This window comes from Oncorhynchus kisutch, linkage group LG19 (genome assembly GCF_002021735.2).
Source record: "Oncorhynchus kisutch isolate 150728-3 linkage group LG19, Okis_V2, whole genome shotgun sequence".
NCBI classification, from domain to species: Eukaryota; Metazoa; Chordata; class Actinopteri; order Salmoniformes; family Salmonidae; genus Oncorhynchus; species Oncorhynchus kisutch.
This window is the reverse complement of record NC_034192.2, coordinates 20296610-20316431: the sequence shown is the minus strand read 5'-3', so window position 1 is coordinate 20316431 and position 19822 is coordinate 20296610. Positions and strand designations below refer to the sequence as shown.

Here is a 19822-nt window from a genome sequence, read left to right as displayed (position 1 = left end):
AATGATCTTGTCAATGCATTAGACACAAAAATCAAATGTGCTGCTTTGTTTGTGGACCTGTAAAAAGCTTTTGATACTGTTGATCATGCTATTTTAATGAATAAGTTGTCCTGAATAGGCTGAGCTCGTACACCTGTTCATGGATTCTTAGTGACAGAACTCAGGCTATCATGACTGATGGGGTTAACTCTGAATTACTTGAAGTCCATAAAGGTGTACTACAGGGGTCAATTTTGGGACCTGTTCACTTCACTATTTACACTACCGGTCAAACGTTTTAGAACACCTACTCATTCAATGTTTTTTTTGCTTTTTTAAAACTATTTTCTACATTGTAGAATAACAGTGAAGACATCTAAACGATGAAATAACACATTTTGAATCATGTAGTAACCAAAAAAGGGTTATACAAATCAAAACATATTTTATATTTGAGATTCTTCAAATAGATTCTTCACCCTTTGACTTGATGACAGCTTTGCACACTCTTGGAATTCTCTCAACCAGCTTCATGAGGTAGTCACCTGGAATGCATTTCAATTAACAGGCGTGCCTTCATAAAAGTTAATTTGTGGATTAACTTTTTGTGGTTAATTCATTCCTTCTTAACACGTTTGAGCCAATCAGTTGTGTTGTGACAAGGTTTGTGTGTGTGTGTGTGTGGGGGAGGGGGGGGGGGGTATAAAGGGGGGGTGGGGGTGTGTGGGGGTGCTTTGCTGGTGACACTGTCTGTGATTCATTTAGAATTCAAGGCACACTTAACCAGCATGGCTACAACAACATTCTGCAGTGATACGCCATCCCATCTGGTTTGCGCTTAGTGGGACTATCATTTGTTTTTGAACAGGACAATTACCTCCAGGTAATGTGTAAGGGCTATTTTACCAAGAAGGGTAGTGGAGGAGTGCTGCATCAGATGACCTGTCTTCCACAATCACCCGACCTCAACCAAACTGAAATGGTTTGGAATGAGTCAGACCGCAGAGTGAAGGAAAAGCAGCCAACAAGTACTCAGCATATGTGGAAACTCCTTCAAGACGGTTCTAAAAGCCTTCCTCATGAAGCTGGTTGAGAGAATGCCAAGAGTGTGCAAAGCTGTCATCAAGGCAAAGGGTGGCTACTTTGAAGAATCTAAAAATCTAAAATATGTTCATATTTGTTTAACACTTTTTTGGTTGCTACATTATTCCATATGTGTTATTTCATAGCTTTGATGTCTTCACTATTATTCTATAATGTAGAAAATATAAAAAATTAAGAAAAATCCTTGAATGAGTAGGTGAGTCCAAACCTTTGACTGGTACTGTATATATTTTACACTGCTGGACTAAACAAATCTTGGTCGACCAACAGCCTATCAACCAATCTACCAGTCAACTAAATGGGGTCAGCCCTAAAACAGCCACAACCTCCAAATTCCTCCGGGAGCCAGGTGCAAGCGGAGAGAAAAGGGCCAACAAGTGACATCTTTCAGTGAAAGGTAGATTAAAACAAATGTAATTTTCACTAGACCGCATAATATTTTACCAGTTTGCCAACAGTGCTTCATAGGCCTACATTAATAGGCTACACCAACAAAATAATATGGTGACTTTGAGAGAACTTTGAGTTTATTAAATTGCAACAAATTCAACAAGAAAACTTTAGATTAATGTGTTAATTTCTCCATTTAGAGTAGTATAATCATTTCAGTTTCAGTTTTATTCACTGGTAATATATGTTTTTAAATAGCACCTTCGGTTTGAACGGGAATACCGGTATGCCCGGTAATTTCTTGGCTTTTCTCGGAAAGGAAAATTTGTAGATTCTCTGGAAAATATTATACTCCGACACACACAAACACATGGTTACCTTGGCAACATAATATGTTATACAGGCTATCATGTGCAGGAGAGACTCTGAGGTGATGGCTGAGCGTTTTTGTTTGACAACTCCTGAGATCTCTGTCAGCACTGCCAGGCACTTCATCAGCACCTGGAAGAGACATAAATACTGTTTACACCCACATTTACAAGATCAGCACGGCAATGTGATAATCATAATAGTAAAGCAATAATTTACAAACAATAGGCAACATTTTTCCAAAAACAATTAAAAAGCATGCTAAATGGAGAATCTACATCGAAGGTGCTTAGACATACACCAATAGTGTCACGGTCTGACCATCGTTCGTATGTGTTTTCCTTGTTTTAGTGTTGGTCAGGACGTGAGCTGGGTGGGCATTCTATGTTGTGTGTCTGGTTTGTCTATTTCTATGTTTGGCCTGATATGGTTCTCAATCAGAGGCAGGTGTTAGTCATTGGCTCTGATTGGGAACCATATTTAGGTAGCCTGTTTTGTGTTGGGTTTTGTGGGTGATTGTCCTTAGTGTCCTTGTTCCTGGCTCTGTGTTAGTTTACACAAGTATAGGCTGTTTTGGTTTTTGTAGTGTTTGTATTGATTTGTGTTTTACGTTTGTTTATTAAACATGGATCGCAATCTACACGCCGCATTTTGGTCCGACTCTCCTTCACCACAAGAGAACCGTTAAAAATAGGCTTAATCTGGGTCCAGGAAACAGTGAGTCAATCAGGAGCTCAGTAGGTTTATTGTACCTTACCTGTACAACAGGCTCTGCTGGGATCTGGTGAAACATGAGCGGGGCCAGCAGGCCATAACACCCCACCACAGCCTGCAGGGCAGCGCTGCTGTCATTCAGCCAGAGAGCCAGGTCTATGGCCACCAGCATCCGCTCACACTCTGCCAACCTGGACTCCTGAAGGGGTTAAAAGTATACACAGCTGCCATCATACCACCCTCTCTAACATCTCTCACTGTCATGCTTGGTTCTCTCTCAGAGTCACATATATTACATTCTGAAAAATCCAAATTCCACATGTGACTCCCACGCAGGGACTCTTGGACTTTCCCTTTTTCTTATGACGCACCAAGTAAAATAAACAAATGTTCTTACCCAGAGCCCAGTTTACGGCCATGACCATAAAGGAGCCATCCATTTAGGAAACAGTGCCTTAGTGTACTTACCTGTCCCCAAATGAGTGGTCCCCCGTCACTGAGGGTGTCACAGAACAGCGCACCCTCCTGGATGTGGATCTCTGTCTGCATCAGGATGGAGGAGAGGAAGAGGTGGAGGAGGAGAGGAGAGGAGCGCTGCAGAGTCTCCAAACGCAGCCTGAAGAGGAGGAGGGAGAGGGGGGGGGGGGGGGGGGGGGGGGGGTGAGAAAACGAGAGGTAAATCGGGTGAAAGAGGGGATAGATTAACAAGAGCCATGACAGAAAGGAATGTGAGGGAATAAGTATCTCAAACAAACACATCTCAGTCAAGAGTGTGTTGTCCTCACTTGGTCTGAGCTAGCCCCTCTAAAGTGGCCCCTGGCTCTTGAAGACCTTTGGGCTGGTTGAAGTGGCTCCACAGTTCACTGCAGGCTCTCTTGGCTAGAGCGTGTTGCCCTGTCTGGTACGCTGCCTGCATGGGACACAACACAGACAGGGAGAGAGGGTCCTACAGTCACCAGATTATACATAGAGTAACCCACAGACACTCAATAAATCGGTGACCTTATATATGGCCGAATCCTAACGTGAGATGTGTGTGTAGCTATAACCCAAACTTTCTCACTAGTCTTTTGATTGACAAACACAGCTACAGGATTTGAATATCATGTTACATGATAAGTCTTTGAGGTGTGAGTGTTAGGATTCCTTCCTCAGTACCTGTGCCAGGTGTGCCCAGGTGGTGAGCAGTGGCAGAGGCAATGAGGCTAGCAGAGGCCTGGTTGTCTCTCCAATGGCATTGCCCACCAGTTTACCCCCGGCGTTGTAGGCTGCTACAGCAAACACATACTTCTGGTTCGGCTCCAAGCAGTCCACTCGTAGCAGTCGCTCCCCTGATGCAGGAACCTGGGCAGAAACACAGGGACAGAGAGTTTATGAAAAATCTAGCCATTGAAATAGAATGAAAATCTATTCATTCTATTTCTATGAATCTAGCTAGGCCAACCATGAGTACAGATGTCTTGGGACTAATTAGTGGTGGCCAATTTTCCCTCTAAGCTGCACATGGGCGCGCAGCTCCCCTTGGACTGCTGCACAGAAGAAATATCAGCCTACGCAGAGAAGCACCAGAATGAACATCACTCAACTTTCTAGAGTTTTCCCTTTAGTTAACACTATCAACGTTTCCCGTTACTGTGGGAATTGTGCTCGAACCAACGCAATATTAGCCACTTTCAAAGTAATATATCGAAGCAAAATGAACTATGCGAGATTTAGTATTCTAAACTCACCGTGCGAGAGATTTTCTTGTAGGCAGAGCAATTGGAGCACATTGGAGTAGGATTCTATTTGGAGTAGGATTCTATTGCATTGACAGGCACGACTCAGGCCTTAATCTACACAGACCGGTGGGCCATAATATGCAAATAGTCATTGCCATATATGGATCTTCCATTCACTTTGAACTGGACTGTGTTTACAGCATGAGCAGTCGTGAGTAGAAGTGATTGTTTAGCCACCTGTGCACATTTGTTCATATTCTTTGCTAGTTAGTGAGTTATTAGCCCAGTTATAGCTAATTTCTAGCCAACAATGGGGGAGTGGTTGCTTCCTACAAGACATCTTTGAAAAGCAAGTCAGGTGAAGAGTTTTTTTTATGTCTTAAAGGGGAAGTGTTGTATTTTGAGACGGCTATGTAACGAATAGGCAGATTGCAGCATAACTTGTCTGACTTTCTGTAATAATGGGAATAATAATTCATTACATTTTGTAAGGTGGTTTCTTTCATCAAACAACAAAACATTTTCAGTCACCTCTTTGTCTGAAGGACAAGTGGATAAACAGGTTAATGTCAAGTCCTGCATGTTTTTTTTATTTTTTTTTAAGTCTCATGTAATGCAGGCCTACATTGAACACTACACATGTGCTGCTACTGTGGCATTGTTTCTGATGGTAGGCCACTCTGGTAGGCCAACATTATGATCAAATAGCCACATTAGGCTACTTGGCCACTTTTAAAAACACCCTTTAAAGCGGGTACAGCCTCAGTGTTCACAGTAAACATGCGGCAAGAATATTTACAACGTTCAAGTTTGCACTCAGCAGACCTGAAATTTGGCCAGTGCTGAAAACAAATTGAGGGAACATTGGTGGGGCTGCATTGAAAAGCAACAGAACTGTAATATATACCCATGGCCATATAAAATGTGTACCTGAAGAGGGCAGCAGACAAGGTGAGAACTTGCTGTGTAGGTGTCAGTAGACATTATGTAGAGTAACTTACCTCGTCTCCAGTGCCCACCAGGTTGCTGTCTCCTAGTCTGACTTTCAGGTTGATTCCCTCAGCCTCACGTGCATAGATATGGTACCAGCACACCTGCACCACACCATGGAGAGACAACATGCTACTGTCTATATAATATGATACTATCCTTATAATATATAATACTATCCTTACAGTAAAACACTATCATATGAATCCCTAAAATAGCACCCACAAAGACATACAGTATGTAATTCCTCCCAGATACAGTATGAGAGTAGCATGAGAACATTACTGTTCCTACTTCAGACTGTACTTAGAGTGACAGTTGCTCTGGATATGATCCTCATGATCCCAATCATAATGATCAACATCCTCATACTGTAAGCTACACACTGACTGATCCAGACAGGAGTGTCTGCTTAGTGTAGACATCCTATCACCTGTTCCTCCAGGGCGTAGGGTGCAGGGGTGAAGGTCATGGAGTGGTAGGTACGGGACAGGAGGATAGGGGAAGGAGGAGGTCTAGTGTTTCGCTCCTCCTCTCCTCCTCTCTCCTTCCTCTCTGACGGACGACCAGAGGAGCTGTACAGCTTCCTCTCCTCCACCTCTGCCTTCTCTATCAAGACAACAGCCTCCTGTGACCAACACAGGGAGGATACAAGGAATGGGTGAAAACCTCAATGGTGGGCAAACCTCAAGTAAGGCTAGCAGAACTAGCTATTTATTGTGTATAGCAACTAAAGGCATTAGTCATTCTCTTGAAATGTACATATCAACGTGACGGACAAGCAAAGCATTTTTATAGAATGGCATTTGTGATATAATGTGTCTCCAATCATAATGTGTTATATCAACAGTAAGACTAGCTGTTGCCATTGGCATCGGCTAATGAGGATCCTAAGAAATCAAATCAAAATCAACATGATATTCAATTGACATTTTCAGTGTCTTTACCTCTAGCAGTCTCTTGGTGGCACTGCTGTTCTGATCCTTCCTGTGGGACAGCAGAGCCTTCTGGATCAGGAACAGAGCTATGGAGATCGTATTCTTTCTGATCCGCTCCAGAAGCACCGACTCTGTAAACAGAGGTTTTAGGGACCACACAATCATTATCACAATAATTGGCAATATCTTCTGTTTATAACTAATGCATTACCTAAATACTGATTCATGAATTAATCAAACTTAAGCACAATATCAGCTTGAAATACACAACTGCTTGTGACAAAGCTGAGAACCTGATGCAGCCATGTAAAGTATGGAGTGCAGGGCCATGGTTAAGGGCTCTCAGTCTCACCTCCTCTGGCTCTGTTAGCCATGGTCTCAGGTATGTCCACACCACCAGGGGGCCTCATAGATCTCCTACTGTCACCAGCATGCTGCTGCATCTCAGCTAAGGGAAGGGACACAACACAGCACAGCACAGCATACAGAGTGGATGGGTCGAGGGGAAGTGAGGATGGCAGATTTGAGATGATGAGCATGACAATAACTCTTAAGAAGAGGGGGACACAGGTTTGGTTTTGTGTACGTTTCAATGAGGATGAAATAGAGGATGTCTTGGAAAAGCAGGAAATCCTGATTAATCTGGTGGGAAAAAAATCACAGAAAAGCATTCTGGGATGGTGGAGGACTATCTGTCTGGAGACCTTGCTGACATACCTGGGCAGGTGTTGAGCAGCTTGAGGGAGACTCTGTGCTGGACAGACAGCAGTTCCAGATGCAGGTCCATGGGGACCAGAGAGAGAGAGAGAGACAGGGAGGGACTCTTCACCCTCTCTCCCTCTCCTCCTTCTGCAGGGGAATGCATGGCCGGCCCAGCAAACTTCTGTAAATAGAGAATGATGTGTGGTAACAGACCTGGGCCAAAATAGCTGTCATCTCGGAGGTGGTTGTGTAGAGTCTTGCACAATGCAAAGCACCTAGTGAAAAGCACTAGTCTAGCAATGCAATAATACATTATCATCCTTACTATCAGGTAGTAGTCTACCCACAGTGGTGAAAACGTGCTTTAGTGATTACATTTATAACATATATTTTACCAAGACAAATATGATTATTCATGTTCTAAATTGTTCAGGTTTTTTTTCTCTAACATTTCATTAACAGTATATCAAAAAAGTTGGATTTCGTAACCCAATACATCCGATAATAAGCACCAAGCTCTGTTGACAGAGCGGTGGGTGCATCGTGCTCATTTGACATTTTACAAAGATAAGCTTGTTTTTGTGAGAAATCTTTTAAAAATAACAGGAATTTTGGATGAATAAGAAGCGCATACACTGAGTATACCAAATATTAGGAAAATATTCCTAATATAGAGTTGCGACCTCCCATTTCCCTGTACTGCCCTCAGAACAGCCTCAATTTGTCGGGGAATGGACTCTACAAGGAGTCGAAAGCGTTCCACAGAGATGCTGGCCCAAGTTGACTCCAATGCTTCCCATAGTTTTGTCAAGTTGGCTTGATGTCCTTTGGGTGGTGGACTATTCTTAATGCACACAGGAGACTGTTAAGCGTGAAAAAACCCAGCAGCGTTGCAGTTCTTGACACAAACCAGTGCGCCTGGCACCTACTACCATACCCCGTACAAAGGGCACTTACCTTAAATCTTTTGCCTTGCCCATTCACCCTCTGAATGGTATACACAATCCATGTCACAATGGTCGATGCTTAAAAATCCTTCTTTAACCTGTCTCCTACCCTTCATCTATAATGATTGAAGTGGATTTAACAAGTGACATCAATAATGGATCATAGCTTTCACCTGGTGAGTCTTTGTCATGGAAAGAGCAGGTGTCTTTAATGTTTGGTATACTCAGTGTTTACTAAAATATGAATATACTACATGTCATGTCTGAAAATCGATATCTATCTTACTTCTATATTGTTTTATGTCCTGCGGACTCGAGAAGAAAGATGACGAGTTCAATGGGAAAGTGAGCCTGTCAGGTAGCCTTCATTCTCGCACACAACCCAGCCTAGCTGACGTCAAAGCTGTTCCATCTTCCTTATTTTTGACCACTTTTTTTCTCTGGCCTCCATTGATTTAGTCACCCTAATTTTGGCCATCCTACAAGGGTAAAACAACAACAACAACAACTTTTAAACAGATTATGATAGAGACATGAGATTGGGACCATTGGTTTTCTTAGAGGATTATCTACACAATTAACATATTATTTTACCCTTGGGTCAAAAAATTTGCTTTTGATTGGACACCCTACAGGTAGGTAGGAATATGGTATTTTTAGTCCTTCACACTTCAAGGTTCTTCAAGGGTTCTTGGTAAGGGTGATGGGTCTATGTGGAGCCCTAATGACTCAAAGAACCCTTTAAGCGCTTAAATTGTTCTTTGCAGTTCAGAAAAGGGTTCTTTACTCTTTTAGTGATTAATATGTGGTGGCTCATTAGAATATTTTGGGGCGTGTTTTTGTATGAACAACCATGAGTGAGACAGTCATTCCAGTTTATCTGTTCTGTTGTGTTATGCCACGACATGCTAACTATGCACACGGACAGTTATGGGGTCTGATTAAAGACTAAAAGAAGAGCATTATTCCAATTAAGAAATGTTATTTAAATTCTTTATTGTTCAGTCACCATTTTCACTATTAAAGTAGGTTAAATTAAATACAGTGGCTTGCGAAAGTATTCACCCCCCCTTGGCATTTTTCCTATTTGTTGCCTTACAACCTGGAATTAAAATAGATTTTGGGGGGGGGTTGTATCTTTTCATTTACACAACATGCCTACCACTTTGAATGTGCTAAATATTTTTTATTGTGAAACAAACAAGAAATAAGACAAAAAAAACAGAAAAGGTTAGCTTAAATAACTATTCACACCCCCAAAAGTCAAAACTTTGTAGAGCCACCTTTTGCAGCAATTACAGCTGCAAGTCTCTTGGGGAATGTCTCTATAAGCTTGGCACATCTAGCCACCGGGATTTTTGCCCATTCTTCAAGGCAAAACTGCTGTTTGGATGGGTCGGATGGGTTCCGTTGGTGTACAGCAATCAATAAGTCATACCACAGATTTTCATTTGGATTCAGGTCTGGACTTTGACTAGGCCATTCCAAGAATGTGACTTGCGACATACTTTCCCCTTGAACCACCCAGGTGTTGCTTTAGCAGTATGCTTCTTTTGTCAATCAAAAGAAGGTGAACCTTCGTCCCCGTCTCAAATCTCTGGAAGACTGAAACAGGTTTCCCTCAAGAATTTCCGTGTATTTAGCGCCATCCATCATTCCTTCAATTCTGACCAGTTTCCCAGTCCCTGCCGATGAAAAACATCCCCACAGCATGATGTTGCCACCACCATGCTTCATAGTGATGAGAGGTGTTGGGTTTGCAACAGACATAGGGTTTTCCTTGATCGCCAAAAAACAAAATTTTAGTCTCATCTGACCAGGGTAACTTCTTCCATAGGTTTGGGGAGTCTCCCACATGCCTTTTGGCGAACACCAAAAGTGTTTGCTTATTTCTTTCTGGCCACTCTTCCATAAAGCCCTGCTCTGTGGAGTGTACTGCTTAAAGTGGTACTATGGACAGATACTCCAATCTTCGCTGTGGAGCTTTGCAGCTCCTTCAGGGTTATCTTTGGTATCTTTGTTTCCTCTCTGATTAATGCCCTCCTTGCCTGGTCTGTGAGTTTTGGTGGGAGGCCCTCTCTTGGCACATTTGTTGTGGTGCCATATTCGTTCCATTTTTTAATAATGGATTTAATGGAGCTACGTGGGTTGTTCAAAGTTTCTGATATTTTTTTATAAACCAACCCTGATCGGTACTTCTCCACAACTTTGTCCCTGACCTGTTTGGAGAGCTCCTTGGTCTTCATGGTGCCGCTTTCTTGGTGGTGCCCCTTGCTTAGAGGTGTTGCAGACTCTGGGGCCTTTCAAAACAGGTGTATACTGAGATCATGTGACAGATCATGTGACACTTAGATTGCACACAGGTGGACTTTATTTAACGAATTATGTGACTTCTGAAGGTAATTGGTCGCACCATATCTTATTTAGGGGCTTCATAAAAAAGGAGGTGGATACATATGCACACACCACTTTTATTATTTTATTTTTTAGAATTGATTGAAATAAGTTTTTTTTTTCATTTCACTTCAGCAATTTGGACTATTTTGTTATTTGGACTATTAAGTCCAAATAAAAATCTATTTAAATTACAGGTTGAAATGCAACAAAATAGGAAAAACGCCAAGGGGGATGAATAGTTTTGCAAGGCACTGTATAGAGGAACATACTTTAACATTTGGACACAAAACAATATGGCTAACCATATAAAGAAAACAAAATGAAGAAACCTGTACGGTTCTTCAAAGGGTTTCTTTGTAAAAACTTTGAGAATGGCTCTTTATTAGAACCTTACGAAATGGTTCATCATAGCACCATAAAGATTCCATATACTGTAGAACCTTTTGAGCAGGGTTCTTTATACAACCTTTAAAAAAGGATTATATAGGTCGTAATAATCTGATATTCGGTATTTCACCTGAGTGTCTATTCGATTAAAATGTGGTAAAAATATATACACAGTTCCAGTCAAAAGGTTGACACACCTACTCATTCAAGGGTTTTTATTTATTTTTACTATTTTCTACATTGTATAATAATAGTGAATATATCAAATCTTTGAAATAACACATATGGAATAATTTAGCAACCAAAACATTCCTCTTGGCATTCTCTGAACCACCTTCTCTCAACCACCTGGAATGCATTTCAATTAACAAGTGTGCCTTGTTAAAACTTAATTCGAATTTCTGTCCGCCTTAATGCGTTTGAGCCAATCAGTTGTGTTGTGACAAGGTAGGAGTGGTATACAGAAGATAGTCCTATTTGGTAAAAGACCAAGTCCATATTATGGCAAGAACAGCTCAAATAAGTAAAGAGAAACGACAGTCCATCATTTCTTTAAGACATGAAGGTCAGTCAATACGGAAAATGTAAAGAACTTTTAACATTTCTTTGAGTGCAGTCGCAAAAACCATCAAGAACTATGATGAAACTGGCTCTCATGAGGACCGCCACAGCAAAGGAAGACCCAGAGTTACCTCTGCTGCAAAGGAAAAAGTTCATTAGCGTCTTTGTGAGACGCAGAGGTGAACGGATGGTCTCCGCATGTGTGGTTACCACCGTGAAGCATGGAGGAGTTGGTGTGGGGGTGCTTTGCTGGTGACACTGTCTGTGATTTTAGAATTGATTTAGAATTCTTAACCAGCATGCCTTCTACAACATTCTGCAACGATACGTCATTCCATCTGGTTTGTGCTTCGTGGGACTATCATTTGTTTTTCAACTCCTCCAGGCTGTGTAAGGGCTATTTGACCAAGAAAGAGAGTGATGGAGTGCTGCATCAGATGAGCTGGCCTCCACTATCACCCGACCTCAACCCAATTGAGAGGGTTTGGGATGAGTTGGATTGGAGAGTGAAGGAAAAGCAGCCAACAAGTGCTCAGCATATGTGACCCAATTCAGTAAGCTAGGAGTATGTCGCAAGTCACAACTTTACAGGAGAGCCGTTTGAACGTGAAAAATGTTTTTATCAAGGCAAAGGATGGCTATTTGAAGAATCTAAAATCTAAAATATATTTTGATTTGTTTAACACTTTTTTTGGTTACTATATGATTCCATGTGTTATTTAACATATATTTCATATTTATTTGCAAATGCATTATACATTTAAGTATCAGATTTACATAACTATTCAGACCTTTTACTGAGCACTTTGTTGAAGCACCTTTGGCAGCGATTACAGACGAGTGTTCTTGGGTATGACGCTACAAGCTTGGCAGACAAGTATTTAAGAAGTTTCTCCCATTCCTCTCTGTAGATCCTCTCAAGCTCTGTCAGGTTGGATGGGGAGCGTCGCTGCACAGCTATTTTCAGGTCTCTCCAGAGATGTTAGAGGTTTTGCAATGATTCCTATATTGAAGATGTGAAAAATATTTGTTGGTCTGATGTAGAATTTCCTGAAGCTGCACTTGAAACGTTAATGAAATTGCTTCTTCCGGTTACTGACAGGCATGCACCCATAAATAAATGGACTGTTAAAACAACCAAATCCCCATGGATAGATGATGAATTGAAAAACTGTATGGCTGAGAGGGATGAGGGTAAGGGAAAGGCAAATACACTTTATATACACAAAAGTATGTGGACACCCCTTCAAATTTGTGGATTTAGCTATTTCAGTCACACCTGTTGCTGACAGGTGTATAAAATCGAGTGAACAGTCATGAAATCTCCATAGGGAACCATTGGCAGTAGAATGGCCTTACTGAAGAGCTCAGTGACTTTCAACATGGCGCTGTCATTTTTGAAATGTTATTTAACTAAGCAAGTCAGTTAAGAACAAATTCTTATTTACAATGACGGCCTACACCGGCCAAACCCGAACGACGCGGGGCCAATTGTGCGCCGCCCTATGGGACTCCCAATCACGGCCGGTTGTGATACAGCCTGGATACAAACCCGGGTGTCTGTAGTGACACCTATAGCACTGAGATGCAGACCGCTGCGCCACTCTGGGATAGGATGCCACCTTTCCGACAAGTCATTTCGTCAAATTTCTGTCCCGCTAAAGCTTCCCTGGTCAACTGTAAGTGCTGTTATTGTGAAGTGGAAACGTCTAGGAGCAACAACGGCTCAGCTACGAAATGGTAGGCTGAAGCGCGTAAAAATCATCTGACCTAGGTTACAAAACTCACTACCAAGTTCCAAACTGCTTTTGGAAGAAACGTCAGCATAAGAACTGTTCATCGGGAGCTAAATTACAGTGGCAAGAAAAAGTATGTGAACCCTTTGGAAATACCTGGATTTCGGCATAAATTGGTCATAAAATTTGATCTGATCTTCATCTAGGTCACAAACAAACAAAAAAAGTATGTGAACCCTTGGAGTTAATAACGGGTTGATCCTCCATTGGCATCAATAACCTCAACCAAACAGCTTCTGTAGTTGCGGATCAGACCTGCACAATTGTCAGGAGGAATTTTAGACCATTCCTCTTTACAAAACTGTTCAGCAATATTTGTGAGATGTCTGGTGTGAACTGCTCTCGAGGTCATGCCACAGCATCTCAAATCAGGTTGAGGTCAGGACTCTGACTGGGCCACACCAGAAAGCGTATTTTCTTCTGTTGAAGCCTTTCTGTTGTTGATTTACTTCTGTGTTTTGGGTCGTTGTCCTGTTGCATCACCTAACTTCTGTTGAGCTTCAATAGGCGGACAGATAGCCTTACATTCTCCTGCAAAATGTCTTGATAAACTTGGGAATTCCTTTTTCCGTGATAGCAAGCTGTCCAGCCCCTGAGGCAGCAAAGCAGTCCCAAACCATGATGCTCCCTTCACCATACTTTAGACGTGCAGCAATGTTTTTTTGGGACAGCAGTGGCTTCTTCTGTGGTGTCTGTGATCTCTTTTGTTCGAGGCATGGTTCACATCAGGCAATGCTTCTTATGAATAGCAAACTCAAATGTTGTGTTTTTTACTGGGCAAGGCAGCTCCAATCTCGTCTCATTGATTGGACTCCAGGTTAGCTGACTCCTGACTCCATTTAGTCATTAGCCTAGGGGTTCACATACTTTTTCCAACCTACACTGAATTTTTTTATTATGTGTTCAATATAGACAAGAAAAATACAATAATTTGTGTGTTATTAGTTTAAGCAGACTATGTTTGTCTATTGGTGTGACTTAGATGAAGATCAGATCATATTTGATGACCAATTTATGCAGAAATCTAGATAATTCCAAAGGGTTCACATACGCTTTCTTGCCACTGAAAATAGGTTTCCACGGCCGAGCAGATGCACACAAACATACGATCACCATGCACAATGTCAAGCGTCGGCTGGAATGGTGTAAAGCTCATCGCCATTGGACTCTGGAGCAGTAGAAACGCGTTCTCTGGAGTGATGAATCATGCTTCATCATCTGGCAGTCCGACAGACAAATCTGGGTTTGGCAGATGCCAGGAGAATGCTACCTGCTTGAATGCATAGTGCCAACTGTACATTTGGGTGGAGAAGGAATAATGGTCTGGGGCTGTTTCTCAAGGTTTGGATTAGGCCCCTTATTTCCAGTGAAGGGAAATCTTGACACTAAAGCATACAATGACATTCTAGACCTTTTTGTGCTTCCAACTTTGTGGCAACAGTTTAGGGAAGGCCCTTTCCTATTTTAGCATGACAATGCCCCCGTGCACAAAGTAAAGTCCATACAGAAATGGTTTGTCGAGATCAGTGTGGAAGAATTTGACTTGCCTGCACAGCCATGACCTCAACCCCCTTGAACACCTTTTGGATGAATTGGAGCGCCGACTGCGAGCCAGGCCAAATCGCCCAACATCAGTGCTCGACCTCACTAATGCTCTTGTGGCTGAATGGAAGCAAGTCCCCACAGCAATGATCCAACATCTAGTGGAAAGCCTTCCCAGAAGAGTGGAGGCTGTTATAGTAGCAAAGGGGGGACCAACTCCATATTAATGCCCATGATTTTGGAATGAGATGTTCGACAGGTGTCCACATACTTTTGGTCATGTAGTGTATGATATATACAAGTGGATGTCACAGATCCAACACTATTAGTATACACTCTAGTTGGTTGAGTGATAACCTGAGTCATGTTACAAGCATTAGTAACAGTAAGAAGCTTCCTCTTGAGAGGAAAACTAGATAATAACCAGTCAGTGTTCAGGTCACCAAGAAAATATATTTATCTGTTAGCATCATAGACCTTATCTAACATCACACACATATTCTCCAGATATTCGACAGTTTGCACTTGGTGACCTATAGCAGCACCCTAAAAGAAGAGGCTTCAGAGGAGGCAGGTGAACCTGCAACCATAGCACTTCTATCCTCTCAGAGTTTTACAGGAATATGGTTCAGAATATATACAGCAACACCTCCCCGTAGACATTCCTGTCTTTTCTATAGATGTTGTATCCTTGTATTCCTACTGCTGTATCATGAAAGGTGCTGTCAGTGAGTCTCAGAAATGTATGTGGCTACATATATATAGTATATTTATATGAGCCAACTTGAACCCTTTCCTGTGTATCTTATATACAACTGAACTCATAATGATAATAGGTTGTATTTCTAATAATTATATTTCTGATAATAAAATAATTAATTAATGGATTTTTGAGCAGATTATGTTCAGTAGATGCCTAATCTGGTTTAGCTCGGCTGCAGCAGGGTTCTATATTCTTTATGCAACTTCTGCAAAGCTGTCTTGCTGGACTGTTGGTCTATTCTGATTGGGGTGCTGTCCTGTTAGCATGGTGGGGTGCAGTCTGCCCTAGAAGGGGCCCGATGTTGGGGCCCGATCACAGGCTGGGCTCATGGCTGGAAATTTCCACTATCCCCTCATTGAAAGTGCTGTATCTCCCTCATTTTTCAGAGTACAAGCCTGAAACAATGCCTAAAGACTGGCCACATGTAGAAGAAGCCATAGAGATTGTGAACTGGGTCCTAAGTCTTTGTATGGTGGTACTTTGTACTGTTCTTCAATGGAAGAACAGCCTTTCAAAATAATAGTACTTCCTGGAAGGATTTTCCTCGGGTTTTCGCCTGCCATGTCAGTTCTGTTATACTCACAGACATTATTTTAACAGTTTTGGAAACTTTAGAGTGTTCTCTATCCAAATCTACTAATTATATGCATATCCTAGCTTCTGGGCCTGAGTAGCAGGCAGTTTAATTTGGACACCCTTTTCATCCAAAATTCTGAATGCTGCCCCCTACCCTAGTGAAGCTAACTGCCTTCGTCAGTGGCAGAACAACATACTTTTACCTTGAAAGCTTGGGGATTCAACCCAGCAACCTTTCGGTTACTGGCCCAACGCTCTAACCACTAGGCTACCTGCCGCCCCAGGTTGTTACTTTGCAGGGTTGCTACTGGTGTGTAAAATGGTTAGACTCAACCAGACCAGAAAATGGTAAGACCCTCAAACTCTTGAGTTAAGAAGATAAAGACTACATCGGAACATTCAGTCTGCAGCTGTTTAAGTATACCTTTGAAGGATCCAGTCTAACGAAGATGAGAGGGGAATAACATTTCCCTATCAAAAGACCATTGGTACGTCTGATGTACCCATTCTAAAAGACACTTCCATAACAAAGGAATACCTACTACAACTACTAAGGACATGGTCCAGAGACTTGCACAACTAGAGACTTTCTGTCAAACTATTCGTCACAGACTGATGGGGCGATTTCAACAGAGCGAGACGACAAAGACATACAAGTGTAAATATGTACTTTGCATTTCTAAATCCGAATGAGCGGTTGTCAGGGTGCTAAATATCCACACTTACGATGAGAGTACTTTAAACTTTGTCTCTCCTTCCCCACTCTTTCTTTCCCACCCCTTTTCATTGTGTACCCAGTCGTCATATCGGGTTTGTCCACTAGGGACTTTTCATTACATTGTTAGTAATCAAAGTATAATCTATCCTGTGTGTGTGTTTATGTCATTCTTTGTGATTATTCTAAATAATTATGACAATTTGTGTAAACTGATTCATCATGGAGTCTTGGGTTCGTGCAGATTTATAGGATATTACGATGTTCAGAATGAAACTGAAATAGGAGCAAATTATTGATAGATGATGGATTGTATATTGAGATATTCTGATATTGGTTTAGTTAATTCCGGAAACGGTAACTCGTTAAATAAACATTTCCTGTGGTGCCCTAGATTAATACTTAAGTAATTGTTATGATTAATTTAATCGCGTAATAATTGAATGTTGCATGTAATTATTCGATGAATAGCCGCCACCGCATTAATGGTAGCAACGTCATGACACACCATAAACATGTATACTCCTGGAGTAACTTGTTGTCGGTTTGGCAGGAGGCCTTGGCCAATGGGAGGTCAAGGGTGAAGAGCTGAGGGCTTACAGTGGAGTGAGAGCGAAGTTACAGACATGAAGATACAACTTGGTTGAGCTGGTTGAGAGAATTCCAAGAGTGTGCAAAGCTGTCATCAAGGAAAAGGGTGGCTATTTGAAAAATCTCAAATATAAATATATTTTGATTTGTTTAACACTTTTTGGTTACCACATGATTCCATATGTGTTATTTCATAGTTTTGATGTCTTAATCAAATAAAGAAAAACCCTTGAATGAGTAGGCGTTCTAAAGCTTTGACCGGTAGTGTATACATAACAAAAATATAAACGCAACATGTAAAGTGTTGATCCCATGTTTCATGAGCTGAAATAAAACATCCCAGAAATGATCCACATGCACAAAAAGCGTATTTTTCTCAAGTTCTGCGCAAAAATCTGTTTACATCCCTGTTGTGAGCATTTATCCTTTGCCAATATAATCCATCCATCTGACAGGTGTGGCATATCAAGCATCGTCATTACACAGGTGCACCTTGTGCTGGGGACAATAAAAGGCCACTCTAAAATATGAAGTTTTGTCACACAATGCCACAGATGTCTCAATTAGCATGTTGACTGCAAGAATGTCCACTACAGCTGTTGTCAGTGAATTGAATGTAAATTTCTCCACCATAAGCCACCCCCCATAACCAAAATTGTTTCAGTAAGAGGAGGGCAATGATCGGTGTCGTTTTAGTTTACCGTCCCAGCTCTAGTTAGTGTTCTTATCTATCAGATTGTATAATCTACCTTGTTCTCTCCTCTATCTCCTTTGGCAACAGCCCGACTCAGAGGCGCACATGTGGACAGCTCTCTTGAAAATTTGCCTTGCGTATTATTTGATGATCAATTGTTTGTCTTTTGTTGTCGTGGTGGCAACAATTAAGCAGCGGCACAGTATAATGGAAAAACACTGTAGTCATCTCCGACGCAATTTGTAAGATCTTTGAAAATTGAACATTTTAAGACTTATTAAGGCCTTTAAATCAGATGAATGAATTTAATACTTTTTAAGACTGTAAGTATGTACTTTATTTGCTGTGCAGGAGAGGAGATAACATTAGGTGTTAAGGTAAGGTCTTACCTGCATGAAGACCATGTCAGAGATGGCTGATCCATCACAGGGCAGTAGTCTGGTCCAGCCTCTGATCACTCCCTCCAGACCTCTCTCTACCACGTTCCACACTGACTGCAGCTGCTCCGCTGTCGACTTCTTGAACATTGAAAAAGTCTCGGTGTTTTTCTCTGTGGGTGTCGACTCCAAGCTGTCGTCTTCGCTTGAGGCTGTGGGACAACATGGGAAAAATACATCACTGCAGATCCATGGACCTAGGTACACTGACATTGGAGAAGAGTCAGGGAAAATCTGGAATGAGACCATCATTTCAATATAGTGCAAGGGTGATCATACAGTTCGGAAAATCTTCGGACCCCTTGACCTTTTCCACCTTTTGTTATGTTACAGCCTCATTCTAAAATGGATTAAGTTGTTTTTTCCCCCTCATCAATCTACACACAATACCTCATAATGACAATTAAAAAACAGGTATTTAGAAATGTTTGCAAATGTTTTTTTTACTGAAATATCATACAGACCCTATTCAGACCCTGCTCAGAACTTTGTTGGAGCACCTTTGGCAGCGATTACAGCCTTGAGTCTTCTTGGGTATGGCACTACAAAAGCTTGGCACACCTGTATTTGGGGAGTTTCTCCCATTCTTCTCTGCAGATCCTCTCAAGCTCTGTCAGGTTAGATGGGGAGCATTGCTGCACTCAATGGAGGCTGGATAAGAGCCAGGGGCCTGGAAAGTTACTAAGTAAGGGAAAAGGCAATCACATGGTTGAGGTCACTGAAAAGGTGGACAGCTGTGGATTAGTGAGGAATGTGGGACGAGGTCAGGTCAGGTCACTGATAAGGTTGGACAGCTGTGGATTAGTTAGAAATGTGGGACGAGGTCAGGTCACCGATAAGGTTGGACAGCTGTGGATTAGTGAGGAATGTGGGCCGAGGTCAGTTCAGGTCACTGATAAGGTTGGATAGCTGTGGATTAGTGAGGAATGTGGGCCGAGGTCAGATCAGGCCACTGATAAGGTTGGACAGCTTTGGAATAGTGAGGAATGTGGGCCGAGGCCAGGTCACTGATAAGGTTGGACAGCTGTGGATTAGTGAGGAATGTGGGCCGAGGTCAGGTCAGGTCACATGAAGGGGGAAGGAACAGTTTATTACACAATCACTTAAATTCCTGCCTAGCAACAAAGATGTAGTTTTTAGAGAAAAGAAGGAGGGTACAAATATATGTACTCATGCAAACATGTCTTCGTAGCTGTTTGACCCATTGGGTGAATAAACTTAGTTTAGTTTAGGTTGAGTGTAGGGGACAGTATTTTGATGTTTGGATGAAAAACATACCCAAATGAAACTGCCTATTTCTCAGGCCCATATGCTAAAATATATATTGTCAGATTAGGATAGAAAACACTCTAAAGTTTCCAAAACTGTCAAAATATGGTCTGTGAGTATAACAGAACTGATATTGCGGGCAAAAACCTGAGGAAAATCCAACCAGTAAGTGCCTCTTATATTGAAACGTCCCTATTCCATTGCATGCCTTCCCTCCATTTGAAGGGATATCAACCAGAT

The 19822-nt window shown here is 41.8% G+C and overlaps 1 protein-coding gene across 1 annotated transcript in view; it reads right to left on the bottom strand.

Annotated features, from left to right (window-relative positions):
• The window catches only part of cfap54 (cilia and flagella associated 54), a 139623-nt gene that overhangs the window by 100619 nt on the left and 19182 nt on the right, over nt 1-19822 (bottom strand). Inside the window, exons 15-25 of the mRNA XM_020452271.2 lie at nt 18266-18465; nt 6923-7088; nt 6558-6653; nt 6215-6336; nt 5701-5895; nt 5279-5371; nt 3715-3900; nt 3342-3466; nt 3025-3172; nt 2600-2755; nt 1852-1974 (exon numbers count right to left, since the gene is read on the bottom strand). Of these exons, the coding sequence (XP_020307860.2) occupies nt 1852-1974; nt 2600-2755; nt 3025-3172; nt 3342-3466; nt 3715-3900; nt 5279-5371; nt 5701-5895; nt 6215-6336; nt 6558-6653; nt 6923-7088; nt 18266-18465 (1610 nt within the window). The remainder of the gene's footprint in view (nt 1-1851; nt 1975-2599; nt 2756-3024; nt 3173-3341; nt 3467-3714; nt 3901-5278; nt 5372-5700; nt 5896-6214; nt 6337-6557; nt 6654-6922; nt 7089-18265; nt 18466-19822) is intronic.